The sequence below is a fragment of the Nannobrachium achirus genome (genome assembly GCF_963921795.1).
Source record: "Nannobrachium achirus genome assembly, chromosome: 1".
Classification (NCBI taxonomy): domain Eukaryota; kingdom Metazoa; phylum Chordata; class Actinopteri; order Myctophiformes; family Myctophidae; genus Nannobrachium; species Nannobrachium achirus.
The window spans coordinates 1096051-1116082 of record NC_137810.1 but is presented as its reverse complement, the minus strand read 5'-3'; the positions used below and the strand labels follow the sequence as shown (position 1 = coordinate 1116082).

The 20032-nt window shown below is 41.9% G+C and overlaps 2 protein-coding genes across 2 annotated transcripts in view; both read left to right on the top strand.

The window, feature by feature from the left end:
• Nucleotides 1-20032, top strand: part of tmem259 (transmembrane protein 259) — a 354282-nt gene that overhangs the window by 292787 nt on the left and 41463 nt on the right. The gene's annotated exons all lie outside the window — the stretch shown is intronic.
• The window catches only part of slc30a7 (solute carrier family 30 member 7), a 29605-nt gene continuing 29349 nt past the window's right edge, over nucleotides 19777-20032 (top strand). Inside the window, exon 1 of the mRNA XM_080735651.1 lies at nucleotides 19777-19874. Within this exon, the coding sequence (XP_080591777.1) occupies nucleotides 19792-19874 (83 nt within the window). The 5' untranslated portion in view covers nucleotides 19777-19791. The remainder of the gene's footprint in view (nucleotides 19875-20032) is intronic.

The window sequence follows — 20032 nt, the reverse complement described above, 5'->3', positions numbered from 1 at the left end:
ACGGGCTCACACTAGCCGTTTTGAAAAGTCGGGCGCTCTGCACGCTACAGGATTCTATTCAGATTGAGTCAGGCCTGAACAAAGCAATAATACATAATATAATACAAAATGTCACGGTGGCTGTTCTTCGCCTTGCAACACACACACGAACGCACACACAAACACATTAATGTTATCCACACAATACCATCGCTTCGCGCAATGGAGAAAAAAAAAACGCTGCAATAAGGAATTTGTGTCCCATTTTGATGATCATATGAGTTCACTTTGACACGTTTCATGTCCATCCATGCCTCTGTTCAACTCTCTGACTTTTATACCCTCTCTCTCCGCTGCTAAACATGTCAAGTGCTGCGTGCTGTCTGCTTCTCATGGTGCCTGATTTATGATTAGTCGTTTGACTGTGTGGCACACAGAACATTAGATTTCCAAGATCAAACTGTGTCCCTCTTCTCCTCCACGCCACGTTGTAGCATAGCCGTGGGAACTATAGGTGCTGCATGTACTCCAGCACCCCTAGTGGTCTGGAGGGGAAGTTTTCATTTTTTATTTAAAAAAGAAAAGAACAAATCAAACATTGAAAAAATATTGCCTATTGTTGTTGTTGTTTATTTATTCATTTATATATATATTTTTGGGAGGGGCGAGGATTTAGTGCTATATGTATTTACAAATGATATAGCCTACTATAATATGTTTCAGATCATCACCTTGGCATAGCCTACATCTATGCTTATCTGGGGGTATTTGTCCAGTCCTATGTTATGTTAGGCTATTTGATGCTACATTGCATGACGATTCTGCAATTTGGCCTATTTATATTTTCAAATACCCGAATTAACTCCATTATAAAATTAATTAAAACCCGATTAAAAACCGAACTTTTTCGGAGGTGTCCCTGGGGACCAGCACCTGCTACAGTAAATGAGTTCCCACGGCCCTGCGTTGTATAGGGTTTGTAGATCAGGCAGTGGGCGTGTATTTGCAAGAGCAAAGCGAGATGTGCCAGTGACTCGTGCGCTGTTCCCAGTCTGTGACTGGTAGTGACTATTTCTGCTGATATGAAACAAACCCGTATTGAGTTTTAATTCCCATCGCAAGCAATCATGATACAACCTGGACGGATGGATGTGGACGGTATGAAAAGTGTGTCTGTGCACGCGCGGCGCGCGTGTGCATGTATGTGTGTGAGTGAGAGAGAGAGGGGGAGGGAGGGAGAGATGGAGAGAGAAAAAGAGAGAGAGAGATATGTCGATCAGCTGCAGCTGTCTTTCTCTCTGTCACCCGCTGCTGTTCCAGATGGGATCCCAGAAAAATATCAAACATGTTTGAAAAGAGTCGGGCTGGCCCCGATCGTCCTCCGAGCCACTCGGCTGGGCTCAGATTGAATCTGTGAGCCCAAGCAATCTCGTCGCTAATCTCATGGCCATGTCGACAACTGTTACCCAGTGTTTATTTGTGGCGACGCCTGACTCGTCGACTGAGGTCACGTTCAACAATCACTTCCGTTTTTGTGGACGGTAGTTTCACACTGCAGCGCACTGTTTTCGTGGACGCACCATGCAGCCTCGAGACTACCTCCGGAGGTAGTCTCGAGGCTGGTTGCGTTGATCCGTTTCTGAGGAAAACCGCAGGCTTCACACTGTCAAAACATCTGCCAAGTAGCCTCGAGAACGTTCCCGAGACCGCAGTGTGAATCCGCCCATAGTCTCATATTATACCACAGCATTTAAAGGGAAACCAGCCAATCAGAATCAAGGAATGGAACTAGTCATTTTAGAACACTAATTATAGTCATTCTGGTTGTGTCTAATAAACACTAGTCCTGTTCAATGCCCTGTCAAAATGATGTCATGTGAAAGAACATGAAAATGAGAACACTTTAATTCAGGCTTTCACTTCTCTCTTCCACATCACCAGCAGAACCAGCGGACACTTCGGACAGCATTACTGTTTCACTTCTCTCTTCCACATCACCAGAAGAAACAACGGACAGCATTACTGATAGTCCAGGTACAGATCCACTCTCTTCACAGGATATCCAGAATTCCATTTATACCATTTTTCTCTATCAACTTACCATCTTCAGACATCTTACTTATTGCAGTATCATCCTTAGTTTTGTGTAAAGACCAATAACAATCTGTTTAAAAGTTGTCGCAAAAGATGGAAAGTATGACCTATCGAACAATCACAATAGAGGGGGGACTAACAAGCTCCAATCAAGGACAAGGACTCTCAATCAAATGAAGTGACTCACAAGTCTATAAAACAAACTGCTCAAGAATAGGAACTATCAAATATCGACCAATAAGAAGAGGGGAAGAGCTAACCAAGTCTAAAGTTATGGCGAAAGATAGGAGCTATAAACTATCGACCAATCAGAAAAGGGGACGGGGTTAATTTAAACTAATGAAAGACAATGGCTGCGTTTACATGCACAACATTTATTCATTCAGAATGAAACCGCCGACCCACGGATCGTTGGCCAACCTACTCTACCTCCTGAGACACAGCCTAAACATTAGGCTATTAAGTAGGCCTAATTTACAATGTAAACATTTAGAAGACACTCTTAATCCAGAGCAATTTACAATAAGCAGATAATACAAGATGATAATACATTGTTTTCCCCAAGGCACCACTTGTGTATTAAGTGGTATATTATAGAATAAACTAAATACAATAAACCTATAATGTGTAGCCTAATGTATAACACATTTGAAAATAATACATGCTGGCTATTATTTTGGAATATATATGGGAGTTAAAATTAAATAGCCCAAGTAGGCAACAATATAATTAACAATATTATTCTGCTCATCAACAGAAGTTAAAACGTACATTCACACAGACACACAACTGTGTCCATAAACAGACAATATCACACACACATATTTGTGGACCTCATATTTTATTTCCAAAATATAAACTGCAGTAGGCTACTTAACGGCTACTTAACAAGTCATACATTAGTCCATGCATATGCATCCAGAGGTCGATCGTTCCTGTTAATTTAATTCACGTTGTTGACACTGGGCGTCGGCCAGCTTTTGTTAATGAGGATGTGAAAACTGTGTGAATGCAACTTCAGAGCTACCAGCAGAACACACTCCTGTTGATAAATATTAATACATGCACATTTCTCTGGATGAATTCCTCTTGCTTTGTGAAGTCTTGTTGACAGCTCAGCACAAAATACTCCCTGCCACAAACGTCCGAATGTTCGCTGCACAAGTCAGCCACAGATTTGAAGTTAATCTCTCCCTCCGACTAGTTTTATTTGTATTATGTTTTCTTTTTTGGTACTGGCCCGATTATTATTTCACTCTGCTTCTCTCTGATCCAGCATGTATGCGTTGCTATGGTGCGTTGTGTTGCATTGGTGCGTTGTGTTGCATTGGTGCGTTGTGTTGCATTGGGGGCTTTGATTGATTGAAGACTTTATTGTCAGTTTGCATAGGAAAAGGTACAGTTTCATGACGGTACAGTTCACTGGTACAAGGTCTACTAAAAGGAGATCCATGAAAAGACTAAGCTTATTTCCACAGGAAACCATTTAAGTATCTCATATAACATTGAATGACAGACGAATAGAACACAGTACTATGCAGTAGATATGTAAATAAAATAAAATGAGAGAACAAAAAAAAAAGAAAACAGTAAGTCTAAACAAACAGTAAGTATATACAAAGAAGGGGCAGGGGAGGGTAGGGTTGGGCTAGGTTAGTTTTTTTTACCAGTTGCGAACGGCTGCTGCCTGTAAGTGGTTTTTCAGGGCAATTTTAAAGGATGCTAGTGATCCACCCTCCTTTATGGCCTTCGGTAAGGCTTTCCACATTTTGGTGGTATAGCAGAAAAACGAGTTTGACCCTTTGCAAAGTGATCTGTGGCGCTGCCACTGGTGTTGTAATTATGGACATCCTTAATGTCTATAAAGTATTTTGACAGATACTTGGGTATCATAGTGGTGTAGTGTATCTTGTACACCAGGCCCATTGCAAGTTGCTGTACTCTGTCATCTACTCTGAGCCACCCCACTCTTAACTGGTGAGTATCGGTGAGGTGAGTCTGATAGGGAAGGTTAAGCAGGACCCTAATTAGTTTATTTTGGGCTGTTTGGAGTTTAGTTTTAAGGGCTTGTGGGGCGTCACGATACCATACGTGAACTCCGTAGTCAAAGAGGGGCTGGATTATTGCACCAGCTATGGTCTTCAGTGTGTTGAAATTGACCATTGGGGCGATCCTCTGTAGGAAACGAGTTCGTTGGTAGATTGTATTTATTACTTTAGAAGTCATCTTTTCGCTGAAAAGATTAGCTTCAAGGATACATCCTAAGAAAGAGATTTCGTTTTTTCGTGTTATGACCTTGTCACCCACTTTGATTGTGAAGTTATCGACTTTTTTGAGGTTATGATTTGATCCAAAGAGGATGGACTCAGTTTTTCCCAGGTGAATTGATAATTTGTTGTCATTAAGCCATGTGCAGATCTTACTTAGTTCAGAGTTAAGTGTCTTTTCAACCTGCAAGTGGTCCTTGCCCGAGACTAGGAGAGCCGAGTCATCCGCGAACAGGAACAGGTTGCAGTCGCAAGCAGATGCCATGTCGTTCACGTATATTAGGAACAACAGAGGTCCCAGTATGCTACCTTGAGGAACACCACAGCTTACTGGGAGGGGGGAGGGGGGGGGGGGGGGGACAGGGTACCGTTAATCTCCACCACCTGTTCCCTCCCCACCAGGTAAGATTGCATCCAACTCACTGCTGCGCTGTCAAGACCGATGGCTTTTAGTTTCTCAATCAGAATAGAATGATTTACGTTGTCAAATGCCTTCTGGAGGTCCATCATGACCATGCCGCTATATTTGCCGTCATCCGCTTCGCGTTTGATTTGGTCAGTCAAATAGAGAAGGCATTTGTCAGTGGAATGAGATTTTCTGAATCCAGATTGGAACTCGTAAATCAGATTATTCTCATCGAGATGTCTTGCAATCTGTTCGTAGACTATTTTCTCCATGACTTTGGATATGGAGCTAAGAATGGAAACGGGACGGTAGTTTCCAGGGTCTAGTTTGCTACCTTTTTTATGCAGGGGGGTTACTTTTGCTAGTTTGAAGTCCTGGGGTACATGACCCTGTTCGATGGAAAGGTTAATTATGTGGGTAATGATTGGAGCAATGGTGGCGGCTGAATCTCTGAGAGATCTAGCTGGAATTTTATCAAGGCCAGTGGCCTTGTGTTGAGGTAGGGCGCTCATTTTTTTAAACACTTCATCAGTTGTCACTGTGGCAAGTTTAAAACTGTCTTTTCTGACGCCCAGTTTTTTGTAAAATGTTTTAACAAATTTTACACCATACCGCCCAGATGGGGCAACCAGTCTTTGGACCAGTGGGTAACACTTTACAATAATGAACTGTTATAAATCATTTATAAACATTTATAAGCAGTTTGTAGATGAGTAATAAACATGAACAAACTATGAACAATGTTTACCTAAGCATTTATAACTGTTTTAAACATCATTTACATGTTATTAGTAAGTAGTAAACTAATCATGAATAAACCATTTATATACATTTGTAAATGTTTATTAAATCATTTATAACCAATGCTAAAAATCACATATAATGTGTAGGAATGCATTTACAAATGTCTGTTAAGGTGACCTCCATGTTTGTTCATGTTTAATATACGCTTTGTAGATGTTATCAAGAGCCCTAATGTAAAGTGAAGACTCACGGTCGCAAGTTACTATGAAAACCTCAACCGGCTGTCTGTCAGTCCCTCCGCCAGTCTGTCCGTCACGTCACGTCACGTCACGCCACGTCACGTCACGTCACGTCACGCCATGTCACACTTTTGGCCCTACTCTTATCTCCGGCACCGTTACCCCTATCCATGCCAAACTTGCCAAACTGCTAAACATGGAGGCCACATTAACAGACAGTTGTAAATAATGAATAGTCTTCACTTTACATTAGGGCTCTTGATAACATCTACTAATGATTTATAGATGTTTAAGGGATGTTTTACAAAGTATAACCATGAATAAACAAGGAGGCCACATTAACAGACAGATGTAAATAATCAGTAAGACTCCCTAATTGGGAGATAAGCAACCTCATGGTGGCGCTAGAAGAGGGACATATGAGAAATCAGGGGCGGAGGTTGTGGTTTGGCAGCCAAGGAATGTGTGCAAAGTTTGGCATGGATAGGGGCAACAGTGCCGGAGATAAGAGTAGGGCCAAAAGTGTGACGTGACGTGACGTGACGTGACGTGACGTGATGTGATGTGATGTGATGTGGCGTGACGTGACGTGGCGTGACGGACAGACAGACAGACAGCCGGTGGAGGTTTTCATAGTAACTTGCGACCGTGAGTCTTCACTTTACATTAGGGCTCTTGATAACATCTACAAAGCATATATTAAACATGAACAAACATGGAGGTCACCTTAACAGACATTCGTATATGCATTCCTACACATGATGATTGGTGATTTTTAGCATTGTTTATAAATGATTTAGTAAACATTTACAAATGTATATAAATGGTTTATTCATGATTAGTTTACTACTTACTAATACCTTACTAATAACATGTAAATGATGTTTAAACAGTTATAAATGTTTAGGTAAACATTTGTTCATAGTTTGTTCATGTTTATTACTCATCTACAAACTGCTTATAAATGTTTATAAATGATTTATAACAGGTCATTATTGTAAAGTGTTACCGTAAATGGGCTGTGGTGGTAAAGGTTTTGTTAAGGTGGGTAGCCACTTCACATTTGTCAGAAATGAGAGCGGCGTCCGTTTTGATGTTTATGTTGTGGCATATGGTTTTAGGTTTTAAGCCTAATTGGTTGTTAAGCAACTTCCATAGGTCTCGTGGTTTGTTTTTGTATTCGTCGATTTTGGCGTCAATGTAGTTTTTTTTTGGCGGATCTAACTAGGGCTGCTGGTTCCCTCTTCCTGTTTACGAGTTACGTCTGCGTGCTTTACGTCACTGCGCTAAGCATGGACATGCACAAAGGATCCAAACTGCAGCTCATTCCGAATGGAGCGTTTATATGACAAATGTATCCCGGTTCAAAACGGCATATACTGTACCATCCCTCCAGACCTGAATGAAAATTCATTAATTATAAGTGTAATAAAACTGTGCATGTACACAGCCAATGACTCTAGTCCAGGGGTCGGCAATAGGCGGCCCGCGGGCCAAATCTGGCCCCTCGGAAATTATTTCTGGCCCCTCAGATTATTTTGAGATTTATTCTTTTTTATTTTACTTTTTATTTAAACAATACTGACAGTCCCACTAGATTGGTAGCACTACGAGCGAGCGAACGCTGTTGCTGCGGACCGTCTCTCTCTCTCTCCCTCTCTCTCTCTCTCTCTCTCTCTCTCTCCCTCTCTCTCCCTCTCACTCCCTCTCTCTCTCTCTCTCTCTCTATCTCTCTCACACACACACACACACACACACACACACACACACCCATACACACACACACACACACACACACCCATACACACACACACACACACACACACACACACACACACACACACACACACACACACACACACACACACACACACACACACACACACACACACACACACCCACCCATACACACACACACACACACACACACACCCATACACACACACACACACACACACACACACACACACACACACACCCACACACACACACACACACACACACACACACACACACACACACACACACACACACAGTCTGCAGAGTCACGCACCACAGCAGTGGAGTGGTGCTGCTGCAGTGAGCTTGTACCGTTGTAGGCTACCTGTGGTCAAACTGCTTCTGTCTTGGGTGAAAACTAACTGGTGCCATAGCCATGCTTCATCTTTGGTGCTGTGTCTAAAATCCTTGCAAGCAGCCAAAACTGTCACGGCAAAGCCGTGGTGCTTCTCAAATGGCTCTGCGTAGATGAGAGGTAGGTAGGATAAACACAAAGTTTGCTGTCCATATTCCTCTTTAAACGCCAATTTTTAACTGTTTACTCCTCTTTCTTCATGCCTTTGGATTGTGTTCTGTTTACTCCTCTTTCTTCATGCCTTTGGATTGTGTTCTGTTTACTCCTCTTTCTTCATGCCTTTGGATTGTGTTCTGTTTACTCCTCTTTCTTCATGCCTTTGGATTGTGTTCTCTTGCCAACTAGAAGCAGATAAGGCTGAATGTTTCGTGTTGTCTAGCTGTCTGTCTTTCTGCACAAGTAGGCTTGCAGCTGCACTCAATTCACACTAACGACCAATGTTTGATCTAACGTGCAGCGGTGTCGCGCAGAATGCGCACATTATTCAATCTACAAACTCACAAGGCATCGTGCTGCACAGCGTTGTGAGATGTGCAAAGTGATTTATTATGAATCATGCATATGTGTATGTAATGTTGTAGCCTACTGGCAGCAGAGAAGAGGGGAATCCCTTTCAGCAATTTGAGGGTTAAATGACGTTCATTTGACGTCTTATCCGTAACCTGACGCCAGGTTTGAATGTGGTTTCCTGGGAGTCTAAATGTGAACGTTTTTTCACCGTCTTGACTTAACCCAGATTTAACCCAGACGTTGTATCTACGTGATTTAAACAGCTACATTTAGCCGTTAGCGGCCGTTGAAAGTAGTGAAAAATGATGGCAGCCAGCAGGGTTTAAAATCACTATTTCTTGGTTCTGAGAGCCGTACCCTAACTGGACCACCGTAACTGATCGAATTTGTAATGCATTCTTGCGCTGATATTATTTGACACAGGGAGTCGGGGTTCGAACTTTAATTAATTAATGAAACCTGTGCGCTACCGCTGGACCACGGCAACTGCTCTGACTTGTAATTTGTTCCAGCACTATTAGTAGTTGACTGCCCCCCGCTGTTCGTTTCGGGTTAGTGATCCAGACTCTCTATCAGACTTAACATATATGATGTGCATCAAATATATGTTAAGTCTGATAGAGAGTCTGGATCACAATTATTTTTTTGAGCGGTGGTCACACCGTCTCCATAGCGTGGCCGTGTGTGTCTGTCTGTATGTAGCCTCTGGTGCAGCCTGAGTACCCTGGGTGACCAGAGAGGTGCTGTTGAGTCTAGCCTGCCCTGAGCATCAACTGCAATACACACACACACACACACACACACACACACAGGCACCCCCCCCCCCCCCCCCCCACACACACACACAATTCAGAACACATAGAATTCATAGATATAGAACACAGAATATGTACAGTACAGTACAGTCCTATTTGCAGATAGAAAGAGGGGAAAACAGCTTGCTTTTCCACATATAGGTCTATATATTTTTATTTTTATTTTTTAATCACAGATGCCTATGTCTTGTAAGGCAGTCTGTCTTGGAGTTCCAGTATTGTTTAACTATGACTTTCTTAAAATAGCCTTTCATTTTTTCATTTAATGTTCTGGCCCGCCATCTAATTGGCCCGAAATAAATTGGCCCGAAATAAATTGGCCCGAAATAAATTGGCCTGAGGCCAAATCTAATTGCCGACCCCTGCTCTAGTCTGTCTGCTAAAACCTTCCAAAAAAGGACAAACCTGACCTTGACTTGCTTATTGTAAATCGCTCTGAATTAAGAGCATCTGCTAAATGACTAAATTGTAGATCTGTATTTTCACTTTCTGTTTGGAGGTGAAACAAGGAAATTTGACGCTTCACCACGGTCACACCGTTTTATATTAAAAAAAAAAAAAAAATCACGCTTTTGATTCATTTTCATTGATTCAATTTAATTGCTGGGTCTTTATTGTCAACTGGCGAATTGTTCCATACTAAATAAATTGGTGGATTATGTATCTGGCTTGAATATACCATTGTGTGTTACTTATTAGCCTTGTTTGTTATCTTTCATCTTTGAAAATAATAATAATTGCGACCGTCAGGTCGCAGTTACTATCAAACCTTGCACAAACTGTGAGTCCGTCCGTCAGTCAGTCCGTCCGTCAGTCAGTCAGTCCGTCAGTCTGTCTGTCACACGTAACATGTCACACTTTTGCCCTGCTCATATCTCCGCAACCGTTGCCCCGATCCATGCCAGATTTTGCACACACACTCCTTGCCTGCCAAACTACAACCTCCAAGGACCCCCGGAGCTCCAGGGACCTTGGGGACCCCCAGATGTAAAAAATGACCAAATGCGCAAAAATGACCAAATGACCACCCCAACGGGGCTGCTCACGGGGAATTCCCGGGGACCACCGACTCCTGGTGCTCCAGAACGGATGCAAAAGTGGTGGCGCCCCCAGTGGAGGACCCCCTGCCACTGCAGCGCACATGAAATGCCGTAACTCGGGCTAGGAGCGACCGGGAGAGCTGGGGCCGGTACCTATTCGTCCAACATTTTGCCCTAAAATCACGCTGCGACCTGACGGTCGCTTATCTCCCGATTAGGGAGTCTTACTGGTAATATTACTACTACTACTACTACTACTACTACTACTACTAATCTATCTATAAATGCGAGAAGTCTCTGCGTGTCTGCGTGTCTGCGTGTGTGTCTGTCTGTAATCCACGTATCTCGAGAACCGTTCGTCCCACCGGCTTCAGATTCGACATGCGCGTTCCCCGCCGCGGCACGGAGTGCAGTGCCGGGCCTCGACCCAACCCGACGCGCGGTTTTCCCTAACCGGCGCGAAACGTTCGGAATCTCCTTATGCGGGCTGATTGTTGACATCCAGCTGTTCCGGAGGAAATCGGCGCAAGCGCTGACTCATTGTGACATCACTTCATAAAAGGCTCTGACATCACGTACGCCACATGAGTCAACAAAAGATCTCTGTGCGTGTGTATGTATGTATGTAATCCGCGTATCTCGAGAACCGTTCGTCCCACCGGCACGCGCGTTCTCCATATATGGGAATAAAATGAATGCCCGTATGCGGAGCTGATGTCTGACATCAGAGTTTTCCGCAACCGGTACTGTATATGGGCATAAAATGGATGCAGACAGACAGATACATATATCTCCATATATGGACATAAATGGACACAGGCAAACAGATGGTCAAAGATCTCCATATATGGGCATAAAGTGGACACAGACAGACAGATACAGATATCTCCATATATGGGCATAAATGGACATGGGCAAACAGATGGTCAAAACGGGTCCTATGACAACAGGTATAATGAGGTTTGCATTAAAGGGGGAACCGGCACTGTGTCTGTAACACAGTCGGAGGCACAGACAGATACTCCATATATGGGCATAAATGGACACAGGCAAACAGATGGTCAAAACGGGTCCTATGACAACAGGTATAATGGGGTTTGCATTAAAGGGGGAACCAGCACTGTGTCTGCAACACAGTCGGAGGCACAGACAGATACAGAGATCTCCATAATGGGCATAAAGGGACACAGACAAACAGATGGAGGAGGAGACAACCATAAGACAAGCAACAAAGAGTGTGACTGGGAGGACATCGATGATGCAGATTTAAATTACTTTACAGCTTTTGCTGAAGAGAACAAGGATCAGTAGTGGAGATCTGGGTTGGCTGAGGTGCAGACGGAGGAGACAAACATAAGACAAGCTAAATCAACAGCACAAGACTGACAAAAAAAACAAGTTCTCCAAAAAAACCTCAAGCTGAATTCACTCTCCCGTTCCAAAAAAGAAAAAGAAAATAAAAGAGACAAAGACAAACATAAGATATATGGACATAAAATGGACGCCGACAGAGAGATACAGATATCTCCATATATGGGCATAAATGGTCAAAGCGGGTCCTATGACAACAGTATAATGGGGTTTGCATTAAAGGGCGGGGCATTCATTCCCTATTTACATCGTTCCCGAGTTGGCCAGGTCGCCGACTAGAGCAGCTTCTAGTAATAATAATACACTATAGCGGGGCAGGTAAATGCATTTTTGCACTAAAATACTTCACAAGTGGAAAGAAACCTAAAACTTTTCACAAGTACTCCTTAGGGGTTGTTCCTATGATAAAACACGTTAGACACTGAAAAATCAAAATGGCTGCCATGTTTCCAAGATGGCTGCCTCTGAACAGTACGCCAGCCAGTTAATGTCCGATTTTCATAATATTAGAGTTGTTTTGTAGGTTTTAAAACATTGTGAGTTCATTTATTACTCTTTTAAAGCAGCCAGAATAACTTTTCTGACTTTTGGTTGGGGTCTTTCCTCACCTGGGACCCCCCAAACAGACCCCTGAGCTTATCTGAGTAGTCGCTTTGCTCCTGCTCCAGAGCAATGTTAAATTAGATCATAACTGAAGCATTAAAGTTGTTGTAACTGGGCTCTGAAAGCAAAAATGAGTAGTAGCAAATACCCAGGGGTCTTCCACAGGGGTCCCGGACCCCTAGGGGGTCCTCAGAGTTACTACAGGAGGTCTGCCGAATCTTGATGGGGAAGTTCCTTTTTTTTATATGTATATATATTTTTACATTTGAAACTGTTTTTATTAGTATTCTCAGTATTATTTATAACATGTGTGTGTTAGACAGACAGGTTCACAGGTATTGCAAGAATTAAGGTATTGCAACTTCTCACTTTGGGCGCACAGTCTAACATGTCCATTTATTGCATTGCACTAACACTGACAACACAACACACACACCTCTTTGTTATCGTCACCCCAAAACCCGCACCCTATCCTCTTAAAGAGCTCACGGTCAATTGTACCCAAAGAAATTCACTACTATACATGTCCTCCCTAATAATGTTGACAGTTTCCACTATATCATTTGCAGGGAGGAGAGTGCAAGGCAGGTTATTGTTTGAGCAGCTGCACCGTCCCTTGTAACCTGCTTTGCAAACACATTTGATGAGCTTTGCCTTTGCAGCAGGGATGGCAAGAAACCTGACTGGAACATACCCTCCACTCTCTGAATTCCATCTATTTTTTCAATTGATGGAAGCTCAGGGCAATTTGTCAGGTATGACGAAGTAGGCATCATAATACGATACCTTCATCAAGGGACATGATTTTGAGGAAGTGCAAACACATGAAGAGGCTGATACCCCGATTCCTTATCAAGTCCTTGCCTCCGGTACAAAAAAAGGAAATTGATATATTCGAGTGAGTTCAAGTTGATGTTACAAATGTCAAGGGTTCCTTTGCGTTTTTCAGGTGTTGACTGGGGAAGAACATTTGTTGGAATCACCAAAAAGACATGGGTCAATGCCTACTTGATGATGATGATGATGATGATGATGATGACCAAGCCACTAACCGCTTCAAGGACCTTGGCAAGGTCATTGGCCATTCCTCCTGAGCTTATAAATTGTGAGCTTCCATCAACATTGCAGTCCGAACATTTTGCATGCCATGTTTACAGTTCAAAAGGTCCAACAACCCTGGGATTACTCAGATGGGAACTATTTCTGTCAAATAACTTGGAGGGTGAGATGCTACCTCCAACTCGTGCTGCACTGCTACCACATTACCTCCGTGCCAACTCCGTCACAATGCAGGATAAATCATACCTGACAAATTTCCCTGTGCTTCCACCAATCGAAGAAAATAGATGGAATTCAGAGAGTGGAGGGTATATTCCAGGTTTCAGTTTTCTTGCTCTCCCTGCTCCAAAGGCAGTACTTGAGACCATCAAATGTGTCTGCAAAGCAGGTTGTAAGGGACGGTGCAGCTGCTCAAATAACCTGCCTTTCACTCTATGCTATGGTGGAGACTGTGTCAACACTATTAGGTTGGACATTGAAGATGATGATGATGATGAAGACGAATATATCCTGCATGTCTGAAATTACTGTAGTGTAGTGAATCTCTTTGGGCGTAATTAACCATGGGCTCTATAAGAGGAAAAGGTGAGGGTTTTGGGGTGACAATAACAAAGAGGTGTGTGTGTGTGTGTGTGTGTGTGTGTGTGTGTGTGTGTGTGTGTGTGTGTGTGTGTGTGTGTGTGTGTGTGTGTGTGTGTGTACAAACATTCCCGTGTCATTCCATCCATGTTTCATCTCTGTGATAACTTGGAAATGTTTGCATCTTTGACAGCTAATACACCAGATGTTGTTGTGGTTGATGAAGAGTCCAGGGAAGTGTCTGTATTGGAGATGGCCTGCACCTTTGACCCTAGCCTAGAGGAAGCTTTCATGACCAAGGTCATTAAATACCAACCTCTCCTAAATACGATCTCAGAGCTGGGGTACAGGTGCAGACTATTTGTTTTCATATTTGGCAGCCTAGGACATACCCACAGGCTGGTTGTTAGAGGGTTTCAACAACTTGGAGTGCCTAAAAAAGAGGCAAAAAGGCTGGCAAAGTATTGTTCCGTCTCCGCTATAATCGGCAGCCGCCACATATGGCGGAGACGCTGTTACTTATACCCGTAGAGTACCAAGTGCCTTGCTATTGTATCATGAAGACATAATGCCATGATTTTGTAAATGTTACTCTACTGCACCTATACTATTTGTGTCCTTGTATGCATCTCCTTTGTGTGGACATAAATAAATGGTTAAAATGTGTGTGTGTGTGTGTGTGTGTGTGTGTGTGTGTGTGTGTGTGTGTGTGTGTGTGTGTGTGTGTGTGTGTGTGTGTGTGTGTGTTGTCAGTGTGAGTGCAGTGCAATAAATGGAAATGTTGTTCTGCACCCAAAGTGAAAAGTTGCAATACCTTCATTATTGCAATCCCTGCAGTAACAGCTGTCAACCATAACTGTTTTAACACAAAAGACATTATAAATAATACTGAGAATACTAATAAACCATCAAAGTACAATACATAAAACCAGGATACATAAAAACATTCAAAGTTTCAAATGTAAAAAAAAAAGAAAAAAAAAAGATCTCATCGAGATTTGGCAGGGCCCCCTGTAATAGCTCTGAGGACCCCCCCAGGGGTCCCGGACCCCCCGTGGAAGACCTCTGTTATTTGCTACTAGTCATTTTTTATTTCAGAGCATATTTCAGATCTAATTTAACATTGTTCTGGTGCAGGAGCAGAGCGATTACTGAAATAGGCTCAGGGGTCTGTCTGGGGGTCCCAGGTGAGGAAAGACCCCAACCAAAAGTCAGAAAGGTTATTCTGGCTGCTTTAAAAGTGTAATAAATGAACTCAGGATGTTTTAAAACCTACAAAACAACTCTAATATTATGAAAATTCGATATAACTGGCTGGCGTACTGTAAAACATATCCGAAAAGGCGGCCATCTTTAAAACTGGCGGACATTTTGAAAATTAAGTGTCTAATGTGATTTTTCTAAAGAATGACCCAAGAGGTACACTCTGTAAAATTGTGGTGCTTCTTTCCAGAACTGAAGTATTGTTCTCCTTAACAGCCCCGCTACTATTGTGTGCTCGTGTCCAAAGAGAAAGTCTGAGTGACTAGAAATGATAAATTATTAGATAGATAGATAACTAGATAGATAGATAGATAGATAGATAGATAGATAGATAGATAGATAGATACCTTTGTTATCCCAAAGGGGAATTCAGTTGTCCAGTTGTAGCACAGCAGTATACAGTTATTTACAAAGTTACAGAGAAGTAGGAAAAGATAGATAAGAGTAAAAAACAAGAGCAGTACAGTACCAATAAAGAGAAGGTGCATCAATAGAGGGGGCGAATTAAATATAAGTATACACATAAAGTGTCTTCCAAAAAAAGAGACCAAAGCAGTCAATGCTAGTTAGTGCAACAAGTATCTCACTGTCATTGTTAAACAAGACAAATACTCATAAACTACCAACACAATGTCGAAAAACAGTGCGAAAAAAACAACAGAAACAGCTCAGAGCAGAAGAAACTAGGAAGCATGTCACCGCAAGACGCACATGAGCACTCTACCTGGAATACTTGACCCAGTCATTATAATTTAAATGTTTTATTATTAGCATTATAAAGAGTTATAATTCATTATGAGTGTTCATAACTGTAATTACAATGATACATTATTATGAAGACATTCTAATTCATTTGTACTTGATCTTATGAATTGCTTCATAATGTGCCATTGTATTCATGAATCCTATAACTGATTGCAGTGTTATACACATATTATAATGCATTATGATTATGTTTGTAATACATTATAGGCATTCTCATGCGAGCTGTAGCTGGAGCTATAGCTGGAGCTATATATGGAATCCTGCAAGGAGCTATAAGTGGAGCCATGGAGGGATGTGTGGTTGGAGGCGCGTTCAGACGTTGGCCTAAAACCGTGGTTGGACTGGTTGGAGTTGTGGCTGGAGCTTTGTTGGGAGTCCTGCTCGGCAATAAGTTGTTTGGGATTGCACGCCTGGTCAGAAAAGTGATTGCAGGCCAGGTCGGAACTGCGATTACAGGCCAGGTCGGAAATGCGATTAAAGGCCAGGTCGGAACTGCGATTGGAATTCTGATTGAAGCTCTGGCTGAAAGCGTGGTTGAAACGGTGGTTGTAGGACACCTGGTCGGAACTATCAATGGAGGCCCGCTCGGAGCTGGGGTTGGAGCTGGGGTTGGAGCTGTGGTTGGAGCTGTGGTTGGAGTCCTGTTAGGAGCTGTGGTTGGAGGCCTGGTCGGAGCTGGGGTTGATGTCTTGGTCAGAGGCTGGTTCAGAAAGGTTGGATGTACATGTTGCCTGGACAGTGAAACTTCCTTGGAGGGAGAGCATATTGTATGAAGCAGCACAGAGAAAACTCAATGGCGCCCCCTGTAAAAGGCAATGGTGGAGCCCAGGAGAAAGGGTTAGGGTTAGGTCCGCGGTGGAAGGCTATCCACCGCGGTGTAGTGCGGTGTCGTTTTTTTTTTGTCATAAAACTACAACGTTAACGCTCAAAAAGACTACACCGCCTTGACCCGACTCTGATACGAGCTTAACTCTGAGAGTGTACAAATGGAACCAAATGGAACCCTACGGCTCTGTAACTCTGAGAGTGTACACATGGAACCACATGGGACCCTTACGGCTCTGTGACTCTGAGAGTGTACAGATGTGTACCATAAACACTGAGGATCTTACAGTGTAGATTCAGGGGTCCCAGAGATTAAAATAAATCAAACAGGGTCTTTGTAATGTTATAGGTTAATGATAATGCTCTTTATTTATATACTGTAGAATGAAACTCAGTGCTTTACCCAAAAAGGAAAGTTAAAAGTTAAAAAGATGCAAAAAGAAAGTTATTAAAAGTTAAAAATGTATACAATAACACCAAAGAAGAAGAAGGGGGGGGGGGGGGGGGGGGGGAAACAGTCAAATGTGCGGAAAGGAAACCCCATTCAATATCTTTCAGATTAATCATTTGAATTGGAGAGGGGAAATACATGGGTTTTGAGTTTAGAAATATCTAGTGATTCAGCAGTTCTTACATGGATTCTCAGGGAGTTCTAGAGTTAGTCCATGGGCCATACGAGATGTCGTATCCGAAAGGTGGCAAAGAACTTACATGCATTTTTGAAAAACTCTTTATCTGTAGATTATATTTTGGTATGATAACCCTTTTCTGAGACACAGCTAAATTGGTGTCATCAGCCGCTAGAGTTGGTGTCCCATTAACTTTAATTACTATACAGGGGGGGAAAAAATAATCTGCTTTAAAGTGATCCCTGACTAATACGACAAATATGCCTTAATACATTATAATTGTCCTCTATAACTACAATGTAAAATTAAAAACACCTTAAATATTTTATTTCTTCTAGAAATAGCTAATATTTCACTCAATAGGGGAAATGCCCGTCGCAAGTTGATGATGTCATAAATGTCAAGTGTGATCTATCCCTATGGAATTTATGGCATGCATGTGAAAATAAAAACAAACTTAATACTTCCTATGGTTAATATGAGCATCAAATCAATATTTCAAATGTGTTTGTGTTTTATTTTTTTGCACATGCATGCCATAAAAATTACACATGACATTTATGACATCATCAACTTGCGACAGGCATTTCCCCTACTGAGTGAAAGATTAGCTATTTCTAGAAAAAATAAAATATTTAAGGTGTTTTTAATTTTACATTGTAGTTATAGAGGACAATTATAATGTATTAAGACATATTTGTCATATTAGTCAGGGATCACTTTAAGTAGCATGTGAGGGGTCAAACTAGGGGTTTTTCATGATTCTGAATCCATTGCAAGCATTTATTTTGCACGAAAAACATTCCTTGGGCTAAAACGGCCCCCACAAAAGTGTGAAAAATGATGACTCATCACTTTTCATCACTAAACTATAGTCTTGTGGGGCCATTTTTAGCCCAAGGAATGTTTTTCATGCAAAACAAATGCTTGCAATGGATTCAGAATCATGAAAAAAAAGAAGAAAAAAAAAAAAAAAAAACCCTAGTTTGACCCCTCACATGCCAAAATATAATCTACAGATAAAGAGCTTTTCAAAAATGCATGCAAGTTCTTTGCCACCTTTTCTCATATGGCCCATGGACTAATTGTGGGGACATGGTATCCTGTGTAAATAAGCCAAGTGCTTTTTAGTTGACCTTGTACTGTACCGCCATGAAACTTTTCCTACGTACGTTTTCCTATGCAAACTTCTAATAAAGTCTTCAATCAATCAAACATAACAACTAAAAGCTGCCTCTCCATATCTGACAATCACTGAACATTCAGTTCCTTTACTGGCCGCCAGAGGGCACTGTTTACTCTCTAATAAAAGAGAGAAAGGTTCATCCATTAAAACTCAGGCCTAGAGAAGTTGATCTGATGACTGAAGCAATGTCAGAGCCATCTTTAATAACAACCATTCATTACTTAAAACAAGTGAAGAATATCTCTGTATGACTGCATGTAGTAGTAATAGATGTCATTTCCTGTGTTCTGGTGTATTTTGGGGGTTTTATTCCAAATCCAGGAGAAATGCCATCAAGGAGATGTGGTTGAAACCAGGAGACTCCTGTAGGATCCCTGAGTGACTGATTAATAATATGTAATCAAACTGTTGTTTATGATACTGTAACAACCCCGAAAAAGCAGTGGTTCTCAACCTGTGGGTCAGGACCCCCAGGGGGGTCCCCAGATGATTAACTTAAACATTGTTTTCTCACTCAACAGTAAACAAACCAACATAAAGTTTAAGTGTATAGAGGGTATCTGGCTGCACATTTCTAAAGTGACAATTTAAGGACTTTTTAATACCTCTAAAATGACAAATTAAACATTGGACAAATTGTGAAATATTATAGATGCAGAAATTGTGAAAATAGCAGATAAGTGAGCAAGTAGATCAGCATCCAGTAGCACCCAAGTATTGTACTTGGGCACTACAAGTACCTTCATGTACTGTATATAATATTATGACTATACCATTATAATTAATGTAGATATTTGATAACTGCTGCTGTTTGATTAAACTGTGTGGAACTGACAAGATGTTTGTTTTATATATTTTTTGGTTACATGTTTTGCCCCAAAATGCCATAGACTAGTTAATTAATGTAACATAATTATACAGGACAGGTATTCTGGGAAAGGAAGGAAGGAAGGAAGGAAGGAAGGAAGGAAGGAAGGAAAGAAGGAAATAAGGAAAGAAAGGAAAATAAATAAATAAAACAATAAAACAATAAAACAATAAATACATAAATCAACACGGAAGCGGATGTGCTTGTGGTTGTCGTCATAGCAACGAGCAGCTGTGTGCGTGCCCGTGCGTGTGCGTTCCTTCCAGCTGTGTGTGAGTGTCTGTGTGTGTGCGTGTGTGTGTGTGTGTGTGTGTGTGTGTGTGTGTGTGTGTGTGTGTGTGTGTGTGTGTGTGTGTGTGTGCGTGCCTCTGTGTGTGTTGCTCAGTGTGTGTGCCAGCAGCCCCCGCACACACACATGATGTTGCCTCTCTCAGTGAAGGATGATGAATATAAACCTGCTAAGTTCAGCCTGCTGCTCAAACTGTCTGGATGGTTCAGGTAATTAAACATCATTAATTAATACATCTATACATTAATTAATACATCTATACACTCTGATTAAACATTAAGACATGCTAGGCTAGCTGCAGCCGGCTGGATACCATTAATGTGTATGGGGGCTAACGCTAGCAGGCTAGCTGGCTAGCTGGTTGTGT